This window comes from Convolutriloba macropyga, chromosome 3 (genome assembly GCF_964194025.1).
Source record: "Convolutriloba macropyga chromosome 3, txConMacr16.3, whole genome shotgun sequence".
Classification (NCBI taxonomy): Eukaryota; Metazoa; Xenacoelomorpha; order Acoela; family Convolutidae; genus Convolutriloba; species Convolutriloba macropyga.
Genome location: NC_134470.1, coordinates 57,192,405 through 57,206,651, shown reverse-complemented (window position 1 = coordinate 57,206,651; position 14,247 = coordinate 57,192,405). Strand labels below are relative to the sequence as shown.

The 14,247-nt window shown below is 35.8% G+C and overlaps 1 protein-coding gene across 1 annotated transcript in view; it reads right to left on the bottom strand.

Moving 5' to 3' along the window:
- Nucleotides 1–46: 46 nt before the first annotated feature.
- LOC142337161 (uncharacterized) overlaps nt 47–14,247 on the bottom strand; it is a 55,953-nt gene continuing 41,752 nt past the window's right edge. The window contains exons 5-6 of the mRNA XM_075386269.1: nt 2,881–2,914; nt 47–338 (exon numbers count right to left, since the gene is read on the bottom strand). Coding sequence (XP_075242384.1) covers nt 119–338; nt 2,881–2,914 — 254 coding nt within the window. The 3' untranslated portion in view covers nt 47–118. The remainder of the gene's footprint in view (nt 339–2,880; nt 2,915–14,247) is intronic.

Below are 14,247 nucleotides of genomic sequence, written 5' to 3'. Positions count from 1 at the left end.
TCACACGTTGTTGAGCAAGCAAATCTATGCTGGGGGGATTGGGGGTACCTAATGTATGACAACTGAAGTGAGGGCTAAAACAGAATAGATTTGAATTAAAATATGCGTGAAGATTTGACTAATTCTCTTTCGTTGGAAGAAGGTCTTTAGAGCCTCTTCTGGGCTTTCTCGATCTCTTATTACTTTCATCAGGTCTCTTCTCCATGCTCAGGTTTTCAACTTCCGATGCTCTTTTACGCTTGCCGTAGAAGTATTTGAGAACGACAATAACTGCTGCCAGAACGAAAGCGACCATTATGAAGAGAGGAATTAGCACACAGCACAGGACGAAAGTGTACCTGAAAAATTCCAAATCACTTTCTTGTGACAAATGACATCAGGGAACTGTTACCAACCCCCCCCCCTCCCACCCCACTGGTGGAGTATAAACATCTGTTTTGAGATTGTTGCAACCGGACTGAACGTAAAGTCTTAATCAGTACTGACTCAGTGAAATTGCAAGTCTTGGATCAGTACTGTATCAGAGCTCTGATCATGTCAGTTTTTAGAATTGTCAGGTCTTAAATCAACTCTTAAGGTCCAAGAGCAGGTCTTTGGATTGCGTTTCGTTTTGTAACAAAAGAAGAAGGCCCCCATTTACAGTGGCTTGCCTAAATAACTCTCCAAAGTGAAAAAAAGAAGTGCAAGACAACGCCAACACGTCCACGTATTTCACTTGGTAGAGAATGAAAGTAGATCATGACCACTTTTTTCTGCCCATTGAAAAAAGTTTGATTTTGTCGTGAATATATCAGACATACTAAGTTGGTTTATACTCAATTCAGAAATAGCATGGTCAGATTACAAAATCTGTTGTATAAAATTTTTACAAATGATTGCTCATTTTGAAATGCATTAAAAATATTTTTTTCTTAAAACTCTGCTTATTAATTGCTTAATAATCAAAGTTTGTCAAGTCTTGGTCAAAACTTCACAAAAGACTTGAAAAATCTTGGCCGAGGCTTGACATTGACTTGACAACTCTTGAGCAAGACTTGACATGTCTTCACAAGTCTTAAGGCTTGAGATAAAACGTGATAAGTACTGATTTACATATTCAAGACTTGTATTTCTCTGAAGAAATGCTGATCAAGACTTGAAATTCGTTCCGAGCACCCTCCTGATTTTAATTGTATTGAATATAATCGCTGATGTGGCCTCTAATAAAAGCTATATGAACAGTTATCAGTATTAGTAGTATTATTAAAGCACATATTAGTTTGTCTGCATATGTTAATAGAACAAACGTCCTTGTCTCCAAGTCAAATCTTGAAATAACGTCCAGAGATTTTGATGAAAAAATTGAAATCCTTGTTCTGATCAGCAAGCCAATTGGTCATTAGAAGCCAAACAAAAAAAAACGAAATTTATTACAATTAATGAAAAACGAAATTTATTATAATTTAATAGATACGTCGGCTGCTAACGTATTTAAAATAAATATTTCGTTTCAAAAATGCAGGAGAGCTAGATCAGGAATCATAATTTTTTAGAAAAATGTTGTGTGGAAAATGCAAGGCGGTAAAGGCAGACCAAAACAGGACAGAAAGCTGCCCAAAAACTAATTAGCAACAGAGACTGCAGATTCGTGAGTAGTTCGGTGCCTTTGTGTTCAAAAGCAGCATTGTAAAAAAGTTTCAAATACAACTGCAAAACAAAAATTACAGATATATAAAAAGGAAACTTCAAAACTCAATGCTAATTTGTTTAAATTATTTAACACCTTAGTCTTCAAAAATAAACATTTTTCTTCCGAAAACTTGACAGCAAATAATGTTCAGTATAGCAGAACTGTAGTCCAAAAAATTGAAGACAAAACAAACTGTATTAAAAACATTTTTTGACAGAAATCCCTTTCCTCGAGTAAATTTATTCTGTTTTATTACTACTTTCCATGACCATGTTTAAAGAGCCACACTAGTTGTTAAACTTGTCCGCGCCGTCACTCTTTTCGGCAGTTTTTAGCCCCAAAAATTGAACATACCTCACTAACGTCGGATGAATTGATCCTGTACGACAATCGGCGGCAGTTTAATTTAGGAGTGTAGCTTAAGTAGTTTTTGGCCGATCAGAGTTTGGACCTGAGAGGTGTTCAAACTCCTAACCTCCCGGATAACAATCAGCCATCTTAGCGATTCAACCACAACGGCGTTGTTAATCAGCCGCTATCAATCACTTTTGTATTAGCAACAAACTTTATATCAGAATGAGAGCAAATTTAATCGCACAAAAGGAAGAAGTGAATCACGAAGGTGTCACTTGAGAAGTCACAGAACGGTCTAGAACAAGAGCGCAAGAAAAGTTCAACAAAAATTTTGCATGAAGAAATACCAACACGTTTATTTTAATTTCTTCAATTTTCGTTCGATAGAATTAATTAACTTGATATTTATACCAAAATGAGATGAAGTGTGAGAAGACAATTAGAAAATTTGCAACGACTCAATGCACGTACAAGAGCAGTTAGGTTATCGAATTGGGTAAAAAGTTTTAACCATTTAGACAAGTTATAATCATTTAGGGCCATAGCCATGCCTCAGTGGTCTTGGGGACTTGATGTGAAACAATTATAGCTAAACTTGCGAATAAATGATCTGCCTAATTATGAGAAAACGTGTTTGTAATGTTGACTGCTAGTTTGCGCTCGAAATGATATGGCGCTAAGATATGCGGGATTATATGAATCGGGATCAATCGAATTAGAATCGAAACAATTAAATATCTGGTTATATGTTTGAAATAACATGTTTGCAACCAAGAAAAAAGCAACAATCGCTCTCGGATAAATTAATTGAAAAGGTTCAGGCAATTTAAGAATGATTTATAGAAATATGTACTTACTTTACGGGCATATCGTTGTCGAGGCGTCCAACTTCTGAAACAGAAAAAAAGAAATCTCTCTAAGACTGTTAAGTTTTGCCCTGAATATAGAACGAAATTGTTTTACAGATATTTACAGTCGATTCACTTCTATCAAACACAACACAACATTTTTGCAAAAGTTTAAGTTCAAATCAACAAACAATGATAAATTTCCAAAGATAACATAACACCAGATTACCAGATAAAAGCCGTTATTGAGTCCCATGACAAATGATTTGATTCTAATGAAGCAAACAGATTGAAAAAAAAATAAGAAAAGCGGTTGTTTTCCGTTTTATTAAAAATAAATGCGTACGTTTGATTTTGATTGGCTTGTTATATGAGTTATGAGTTATATGAGTTATATGAATTTGTTATATGGGCTCCTGCCTCTTGGAGACACAAAGGCTTTAAGTTGAAATAAAATTTGCAATCGACCTGGTAACCAAAATGTTTCGGCGTAAACTGAGTTCATTGCAAGTTTTTGGAGCGCTACTTATCCTCCCACGCCGATTGAAAATATGAATTGAAGAAAAAAATTAGCCTATTGAAGTGAATAGATAGATTTCGTGAAAAGTTTTGAAATTCTGTAAAAGTACACAGAGCAAACTATGGTTTCAACAAGACAGTTTAAAAAAACACACTATTAGGAACGCGTCAACAGCCGTCTAGAAACTTTGCCGCTATTAATGAAGCAATTAGGCCAAATTACTTTCAGACTATAAATCTCAGACTAAAAAAAGTGCTGTAAAATTAGAGCTCAATGCATCTAGAATGTTGCTGCTGCTGAAGATTCTCAGCGAAACCGAAACTCCAGAGCCTGGATCTCGAGTTTTACGCCAGCCCGGTTCTTTACTCTAATTCCAATTGACTAATAATTTTGTCGAAAATACTATTTACTCGGCCGTTTAAAACGACTGTAACTTTAGTTAATTGAAGTTAATAATACCCTTAGTGATAAACTATGTGCTGGTACTGAAGTCTCTAAGGCTTCAGTCGAATGATATAGTATTGTTGCTAACTTGTTGTAAGAAAGTTAAACAAAAATATAAAGTTTGCACAAAGAGACCCAAATTGAAGTATATAACATTTAAAATAGCATCTATAACATACTGTTTACTTATAACTGATTGGTTGACAAAAATCATTATTCACAGAGTAAATGTCAAATAACTGCGCTAAATACTTTAAGTTCCTCAGGTCTTCATGTTACCTGCGAGACTTTGATTTCACCATATATCTGGTCTTTACTGTTAAAAACATCCAAGAAATCGCATAATTGAAAAACTAAGAAGTTTAGCTGTAAACAAATAAAACATGCGAAAATCTGCTTCTGCTTCATTTAAGTGCAAATAGTGACTCTTGTGGATCTGATGCAAATCTGTTGGTTGGGTCCTTGTATAGCTTAAAAGTTACCCTAACCAGGCAATTCTTTTTGTCTCTCCGTGTTTCTCCTCCCAAAATCGGGAAGTGGACCAATTTCAGACACAACTTTTTTAGTCATAATTTTTTAGTATTGGTCATTTTTGGGTTTTGAAAGATTCTAAGGTTTTTCAATTTTAAAAGGTTTTTCGCTACCTACTGGCTTTTGGTGCTGTTCAGAAGTGGCACCAACAAAGAATCCTATTTAAAAAAGAAGTTTTAAAAAGTTTTTTGTTTGAAGAAATTTTTTAAACCAATGCTGACCGCATTTGATAAACTATTGGCCAATATTTTGATCAAATTTTACCTAACTTTAGTTTACATTAAATTAAGACATGTAACATCATTTTTGAAAATAATCCAAGCTAATCAATATGTTAGTTTTTTTAAATTCCTTATTCTTGGATATCAAATACATACAAAATGCAAAAAAAATAACTGCCTCAGTTCAAATCAATTTATCTAAATTTTGATAAAACTTGTTGATAAAACTTGTTCGTTTCGAGTTGTTTTTGAATATCATAATAAATCATTGAAACCTCAGTTGTAGTAATACTAAGGAAGTTTCTACAGCAGTATTTCTGCTAAAGTTTTGGACCACGATGACTTCCTCAAAATCAAAAAGTTTGAATTCCAGCTAACTTTGAATTGGAATTGGGAGTGAGTCAATATGTACTCGAAAAATTTAAAGCTCTCCAGTTGAGTTATTTTCCTAACAAAGGCCGGCTAAATTGATATAAAATGGGTAACAAGTGGTGTAAATTGGTATCATTGAAAACCCTTTTGTTAACAATTATCCATTTATTATACAAAAAACAAAGAATTTTTTCATAATTTTAGGTCATTCAGACATTTTGTTCTCTAAAAGTTCAATAAGACATGTCGTCTGTCCTCAATTCTAAAAGCAATCAGAAGCTCATGAAAACATAAATAGCCTTACAATGATCTATGAATACTCTGACTGAAAAAAATCTTCTGGTTCATCTAATTTTTTCTCAATTTTTTACCCAAATTTTGCTGTTTTAGACGGCTATTCTAGATCTTTTTCTTTGGACTTTGACCAATAATCACGTAATTTACAATAGCAGTATCACGGATTGTTGAATTGTTCTATCTTTCATCGGCATTTAAACACTTAAGTGTAGAAAACGTGAAAAGGTCATAATTTGAAAGTTTAAGCCTGGACCTTTTCTCGAGAAATGAAGTTTTGAGAAATATTTTGAAGGAACGATTTAATTTTTCCAAATTTTTCCACAGATATCGTTTTGTATCGATCAGCCAAGAAATTATCGATCTGCCAAGAATGACTTAGCAACAAAAAGCCACGGTAGCGTAAAGTTTTAAGACCTCAAGCAAGTTCGAGGGTTTGAACAAAAACAAAACATTGGGTATTATAGATGAAAACGATCCCTTGGTAAAAAAAACTGAAAATCCTAATTTAGTTTGAAGTGTTCTATAGCTGGTGAAACTAGCTTCCCCGTGAAAGAGAAGTTGATACCACAGAGTGGTGCTCGAACCAAACAGTCTCGATCAGACTAACTTGGGTTGCTCACAGGGGTAACGCGTGGCTCAATAAGTCTTGATACAACGTGCCAAGAAATGAAAGATCATGCTTTCTTTGCTAAAACCCGAAATGCCTTTAAAAAGTCTTTTTAAGCGTATTTTATATGACAATTTATGAATTGGCTTGATAGGGTTTGTTGATATTCATATTTTTTGAAACACTTGCAAGCTCTTGCAAGATCGTACATAACGTGACGTTTTTTTAGCAGAAAAGGTATTAAATTTTTATCAAGATAATTCAATTTTGTTTCACTTGGTTGAGAAAAATGGCTAGGCCGCAGTGCCCGCGAAACTTGATATGAATCGAACGCATCCAATCCTGAGAGTAGTTCACTTAAGTCCAATCGCTTTTCCCTTCTCCATTTGATGTGAAGTCATAAAAGATGCTAAATCATGTGCATAAAATTTGAAACCATTATCCAATCAGATTTGAAAACCAAGCTTTCCTGAAGGCCGCGCTTAACCTCGATATTCATAATCATTTCCTTATTATTATAACCCGGGTCGAGGTTTTTGGGTAAATTTTCGTAAGAAATGCGGTGAATGCGGTGAATTTTCGTAAGAAATGCGGTGATTGCGGTGAATGTGGTGAAAAAAAATAATTCACCGCTTTTCACCGCATTTCTTACGAAAATTCACCACCAAATTCACCGCATTTGCTTTCCAACGTTTACTCAATATGATTTAAATTCACGAGAAATGCCAAGGTAGTAAGTGACAGTTGGGGCAGTGGAGTAAGCAGCTGAAGACATGCAGGAGGTCAGAGGATCGAACCCGTGTGGGAACGATTCTTTTTTGTAAGAATACTGAGAACGCGGTGAAAAAAAATAATTCACCGCGATTCACCGCATTCACCGCAAAAAGATGTAAGAAATACGCGGTGAAAATTATTTTTTTTCACCGCATTTCACCGCATTTCTTACGAAAATTCACCACCAAACCTCGACCCGGGAACTAATTATTTGTCGGGTTATATATTCTTTATTGTTGGGTTTATATTCTTTTTTCTTGCTTCCTCATCTTTTCGTCATCTTTCTTTTCTTCCATTTCATCTTGTCTTCCTTCTTCTAGCGCTGGTTCTTTTCTTCTTCTTCTTCTTCTTCTTCTTCTTCTTCTTCTTCTTCTTCTTCTTCTTCTTCTTCTGGTGAATAGTTCATTCAGAAGACTGAAAAGCTTATTTTGCTGAACCCGTCAGGGCTACCACAACCAGTCCTTAGACCAACATACGTCACATGATACAGTAGGAATTTTTTTATCAATAGAGCGAGTTCTTCTGAAGAACCAGCCGCTGAAAAAAATTATTCTCAAACAATACACATTTTGTATGAATGTCATCCCCGGAATGGAAACATAACCGACTAACGTTGGACGAATTGCTCTCAAATGTCCGGCAAGCAAAATTGTATACAGCAAAGATTTCAACAAGAATTTTTTATACAACATAAACTTAAGTTGAAGATTTTTGACGCTGAAAGTGAACAGAAATCACCTCTTATCACATCAAAATTCCAGAAAAAAATTAAAACCCAATAAGTTTTCGGGAAGAAATTCAAAAATAGATTCTATTTCAAATTCAAAGCTTGCAGCACTCACTATTGATGCCACTCACAACTCTGTACCGTGAATACGTCAATGCGCAGAAATTGACTAAACAGAAAATCTCAGTTGGGAACATCGTTACTTGCCCCATAGTTCCACAAAACAAATACAGAGAGTACAAATTCGACCAATTGACATATAAATACCTTTTATTCCCCAGTTTATCTGTTTGTTAATTCTGTCAATAGAGTAAGATGGTAAATTTTGAAAAAAAAATTGCGCTAAAATCTAAATGAGACAAAACTAGTGATCTAAAAATAAGAAGAAATCTTTTTAAATCACTAGTTTTGTCTCATTTAGATTTTAGCGCAATTTTTTTTCAAAATTTACCATCTTACTCTATTGACAGAATTAACAAACAGATAAACTGGGGAATAAAAGTTTGCTTTATGAAAACCAAATACGATACTGCCAGAGATCTACTTCTGGAGACTAAAATTCTTCCAGCAGAGCTCCAAATAACACGGGTGTCTTTAAATAGGTTTTTCAATATTCTCCAACAAACAAGAAATCGCTCTAATAAACATTTCAGGTTTTTAGAAAACGTGCCTATTATTGTGAACAAACGAACCCATAACCTTTTCTTAGAACAAAAATGTAAGTCAAAATGGAGTAATGGTTCAATTGTTCGTAACTTTATTCGAAAATGGAACACACTTCCAATTACAATTAGAAAAGAAACGTCGAAGACCAAATTTAAACAAAAAGTTACAGCGGAAATGCTTAAACGACACGAAAGAGTTCCAATAGACAGAAGGGTTGCAGGATTTAAACATATTTTTTATTAAATTATTTTACGAAAACCGAACCTTAGTTTGTTATAAATTAGAAAAAAATAATGTTTGATTAATAAATTTTTAACATGTAACATTAACCAAGTGGTTAGTTTAATTTACATGTTTGCAGATTAAAAAAAAATATCATGTTTTTTTTATTTTCTTCGAATTTCAAACCTGCTCTAGCAAAAGTCTAAAAACAGTGGCACACAAAATATTGCATTGATTAGATTTCAAAAAGCTCTCAAAGTACCGGCGAGCAGTTGGCTTTGTGAGCGGTTAGCTGCGGTTTAGTGAGGCTAGCTTTAGCTTAATTGAAGGGATGTGAGGTGAGCGCAGCGGAGAGGCAGTGTATTGGAGGAGGGGATCGATGGGGGACATTTGGGGGGGGGGGTCATCGGCTACACCGGGCCACATTCTTACGACCTGAACGATGGGCAGGGTGTGAGGGTATGGTTAAGTGAGTGGTGGTTGATCTGATAGTGGGATGAAGGGGGGATAATAATATACGAAAAACCGTTCCCATCATGTGTATACGTACCCAAAACAGTTTTTTGTTCGCATACTTAGAGACTAGTGAGCTGAAAAGCTCTAAAATAAATTTAATGCCCTCTGGGCGCTACTTGTCTATGCCGTTTTTGAGGAGGAAAGTGATTAGTCAAATGGTTCAGACGAAAAATTTGTCGGGCAAAAAACTTCTCCACAGTCCATTTTTACCCGGATCTTGTCAGAAACACTGATGAGTGATTTAGTAGTGATGATAATTACAACTTTCTGACATCCAGGACTCATCTGAGATCTGTTCTGTTTCGCTCCCCTCCCACCCCCGTGTTTTTTATAGCTCCCATTACATATTATATTTTGTTATATAGCACGTCACTATGGAAAAATATCACGTCCACCTGGGGGCGTGGGGTGGCCGACACAGAAGAGAACCCTCATCTGAAATCTTGAATTTTTTTCCAATAAATTAATCAAATTCAAACCCCTGACTTCAAGGCCGGCTATAGAGTGATACAGGATTAAAGTTATAAACTATCTCTAATCCAAATCAATCTCTTGATGTCACGAAGCGACAATGAACTCTCGTAAGCCTGCTTAGCTACGAGAACATCAAAGCATTGACTCCTCCAAAAATAATCGGGTCTTTCCCATTCATGGTAAACAATACCATAATTTTGACCCCCAATCATCACTTTGCCCCCCCCCCCCCCAAATCATGGTAAACATACCATAATGGAGGGCTATAAATTCATGGGGAGGGGGCTATAATGTGAAAGACCCAAATATTCGTCAGACAGCCGAGAGAACACAAATAAATGATCCCCCTCTGTTCTGTCCTCCTTCAGTGTTTTATTCAACCCCCACATACGAACATACAAACATAACCGACTAACGTCGGGCGAATTGCTCTCAAACGACCGGCGAGCGGTTGGCTTTGTCAGTAGCTGGGGCACGGTTTAGTGAGGCTAGCTTTTAGCTTAATTGAAGGGGCGTGAGGTGAGCGCTGCGAGGTGGGGGGTACAGGTCTAATATAATTGCTAAAAACTTCGTTTGACAGCAATTAAAAATGTATGTATTGTTATATAGCACGTTATTATGTGAAAAAGGTAGCACATGCGCTTGGGGGGGCTGAAAAATATACACTCATTAAAAGAAATCAGAAGATATCAGAAATCGTGACACGTATCAAATAGATGAAATTTACTTTAATCCAAATAGTTTCAACGTATAGATACCATGGCAAACGAGCAGAAATGGAAACCCGGGTTGAAGTTTCTTTGATTTCATACAAGGATCATATATGATTTCATACTGTCCATACTTGATTTCTTACTACGATCCTTGTATTAAACCAAAGATATCAAATATGATCCTTGTATGATTACCAAGAAATCATATATGATCCTAGTACGAATACCAAGAATCAAACATCTATTTTTTGAAAATCTTTAAACATTTATGTTTTTTGTTGTTATTCGGTAGCTCATCACATATATGATACCCCGGCATCACATTGTGATTCGCCAAAAGACCCTAACGTACAATATCAATTGCAAGTTGGGCAAAAAATATTATTATTAGCGTATTATTATTAATGTATGTACAATCAAGTTCAATCGATTTAAAAGGCATCAATAATTAAAATAGAAAGTTCGAAATTTCGGAAAAATGAGTTTATGCTCCTGTTTTGTCAGAGTTTTTCCTTTAAACCAATTGATTGCTCTTGTTGCTGGGAGCCATTTCAAGCAACGGGAAGGGCTTCTGCTGGCTCTGCTTGCTTTTACTTTTTTTCTTGGTGTTCTTGGCTAGCCACGTAGAAGTTGATTGGTTCGTTGTATTTCAATGCGTGGTAAGATATCAATATTTTTTTTATTCAAAGTAAAAAAGTCATTTATTAAGAAAAATTACTCAAGAAGTAATAAATATTGAGAGTGGGAAAAGTAGATAAAAAAATAAAAAAACAAATAAAAAATTGGGCTGCGCTCGCGTCAGGGAATGAGTTACTGAGCTTCATTTGATCAGAGAATTAAAGGCTGCGCTAGTTGTATAAAGTGTAATTAGTGTAACTTTGTTCATGAAGGCAAGCGTTAAGACGCGTTTAAATAAATTGAGGGACGGAATCGTTTTGAAGATTGAAGTAAAATACAGAAGGAAAAAAAAGTTAAAAGAGCTATGCTAACCTAAACCTTAAAACCACTGAACCAAACCGCGCATAGCACTGAATTAGATCATTAGTTGTATAACCGTAACTTTACTTTGATAAAGACATCAGTGGAGTGAATGTGAAAAAATGAAAACATTTTCTAGGTTTAAAATGATGTTAATCGATTAACATTCTTCAGTAGATAAAAGCTGTGTAAATTGCTGTTGATTTCCTTGTGTTTTTCACAGCTAAGCCCCGAATTTACTAGGTGAGCGGCTGGCTTAGCTGTTCGGTTAGGACGCTGTTGGTTCGACTTTTGCCCCGAATTTACTACGCAAGCGGCTGGCAATAAGTCATTGGATGATGGTAGTTCTAGTTTTTCTACGATATTGAAACTGGTAAAGAACATTAGCAGGACAGATGTTCCAGTGTGCTTTGGTAAGTGTTTTTGGACGTTGTCTCTTTTTCTGGATCAGCTCAAGTTTTGATTCGATCTTGTTTTCTTTTGTCCGTATCACGTACTCATTAGCTAATCTAATCTGAAGATCTCTTTTTGCAGGTATATTGGCCTCTTCATGAAATTTTTTGACACTGTACCAGCGGGGTTTCCTCATACAAATTCCTAGTGCTCTATTTTGAGTCAGATCTATTTTGTTGATAATTGAATTAGATTGATCAATCCAGCAAGCATTCGCATAGAGAAATAGAGGTCGGACGCATGATTTATACAAGGTCAGTATGTACTCTTCATCAACTGTTGATCTGACTGAGCCGCCATAGTAGGTGGATTCTTTTGTTTAATCTTGCCACCAAACTTTTGCAGTGTTGGTTCCACTTTAGATGTGGGGTAAGGTTTACGCCAAAAAATTTGATTGAATTTGCGCCTTGAATTCTTTTACCTTTGATAAAAAAGGTCTAAGCTGGAAACTTTTTTGACGGAATTTTAGACAGCATAAAGTTTGTTTTGCCTGGATTTATTCTTAGTAGTGATGATAATTACAACTTTCTGACATCCAAGACTCATCTGAGATCTGTTCTGTTTCGCTCCCCTCCCACCCCCGTGTTTTTTATAGCTCCCATTACATATTATATTTTGTTATATAGCACGTCACTATGGAAAAATATCACGTCCACCTGGGGGCGTGGGGTGGCCGACACAGAAGAGAACCCTCATCTGAAATCTTGAATTTTTTTCCAATAAATTAATCAAATTCAAACCCCTGACTTCAAGGCCGGCTATAGAGTGATACAGGATTAAAGTTATAAACTATCTCTAATCCAAATCAATCTCTTGATGTCACGAAGCGACAATGAACTCTCGTAAGCCTGCTTAGCTACGAGAACATCAAAGCATTGACTCCTCCAAAAATAATCGTGTCTTTCCCATTCATGGTAAACAATACCATAATTTTGACCCCCAATCATCACTTTGCCCCCCCCAAATCATGGTAAACATACCATAATGGAGGGCTAAAAATTCATGGGAGGGGGCTATAATGTGAAAGACCCAAATAGTCGTCAGACAGCCGAGAGAACACAAATAAATGATCCCCCTCTGTTCTGTCCTCCTTCAGTGTTTTATTCAACCCCCACATACGAACATACAAACATAACCGACTAACGTCGGGCGAATTGCTCTCAAACGACCGGCGAGCGGTTGGCTTTGTCAGTAGCTGGGGCACGGTTTAGTGAGGCTAGCTTTTAGCTTAATTGAAGGGGCGTGAGGTGAGCGCTGCGAGGTGGGGGTTACAGGTCTAATATAATTGCTAAAAACTTCGTTTGACAGCAATTAAAAATGTATGTATTGTTATATAGCACGTTATTATGTGAAAAAGGTAGCACATGCGCTTGGGGGGGGGCCGAAAAATATACACTCATTAAAAGAAATCAGAAGATATCAGAAATCGTGACACGTATCAAATAGATGCTTTTTTCGTAAAAATTTACTTTAATCCAAATAGTTTCAACGTATAGATACCATGGCAAACGAGCAGAAATGGAAACCCGGGTTGAAGTTTCTTTGATTTCATACAAGGATCATATATGATTTCATACTGTCCATACTTGATTTCTTACTACGATCCTTGTATTAAACCAAAGATATCAAATATGATCCTTGTATGATTACCAAGAAATCATATATGATCCTAGTACGAATACCAAGAATCAAACATCTATTTTTTGAAAATCTTTAAACATTTATGTTTTTTGTTGTTATTCGGTAGCTCATCGCATATATGATACCCCGGCATCACATTGTGATTCGCCAAAAGACCCTTACGTACAATATCAATTGCAAGTTGGGCAAAAACTATTATTATTAGCGTATTATTATTAATGTATGTACAATCAAGTTCAATCGATTTAAAAGGCATCAATAATTAAAATAGAAAGTTCGAAATTTCGGAAAAATGAGTTTATGCTCCTGTTTTGTCAGAGTTTTTCCTTTAAACCAATTGATTGCTCTTGTTGCTGGGAGCCATTTCAAGCAACGGGAAGGGCTTCTGCTGGCTCTGCTTGCTTTTACTTTTTTTCTTGGTGTTCTTGGCTAGCCTCGTAGAAGTTGATTGGTTCGTTGTATTTCAATGCGTGGTAAGATATCAATATTTTTTTTATTCAAAGTAAAAAAGTCATTTATTAAGAAAAATTACTCAAGAAGTAATAAATATTGAGAGTGGGAAAAGTAGATAAAAAAATAAAAAAAACAAATAAAAAATTGGGCTGCGCTCGCGTCAGGGAATGAGTTACTGAGCTTCATTTGATCAGAGAATTAAAGGCTGCGCTAGTTGTATAAAGTGTAATTAGTGTAACTTTGTTCATGAAGGCAAGCGTTAAGACGCGTTTAAATAAATTGAGGGACGGAATCGTTTTGAAGATTGAAGTAAAATACAGAAGGAAAAAAAAGTTAAAAGAGCTATGCTAACCTAAACCTTAAAACCACTGAACCAAACCGCGCATAGCACTGAATTAGATCATTAGTTGTATAACCGTAACTTTACTTTGATAAAGACATCAGTGGAGTGAATGTGAAAAAATGAAAACATTTTCTAGGTTTAAAATGATGTTAATCGATTAACATTCTTCAGTAGATAAAAGCTGTGTAAATTGCTGTTGATTTTCTTGTGTTTTTCACAGCTAAGCCCCGAATTTACTAGGTGAGCGGCTGGCTTAGCTGTTCGGTTAGGACGCTGTTGGTTCGACTTTTGCCCCGAATTTACTACGCAAGCGGCTGGCAATAAGTCATTGGATGATGGTAGTTCTAGTTTTTCTACGATATTGAAACTGGTAAAGAACATTAGCAGGACAGATGTTCCAGTGTGCTTTGGTAAGTGTTTTTGG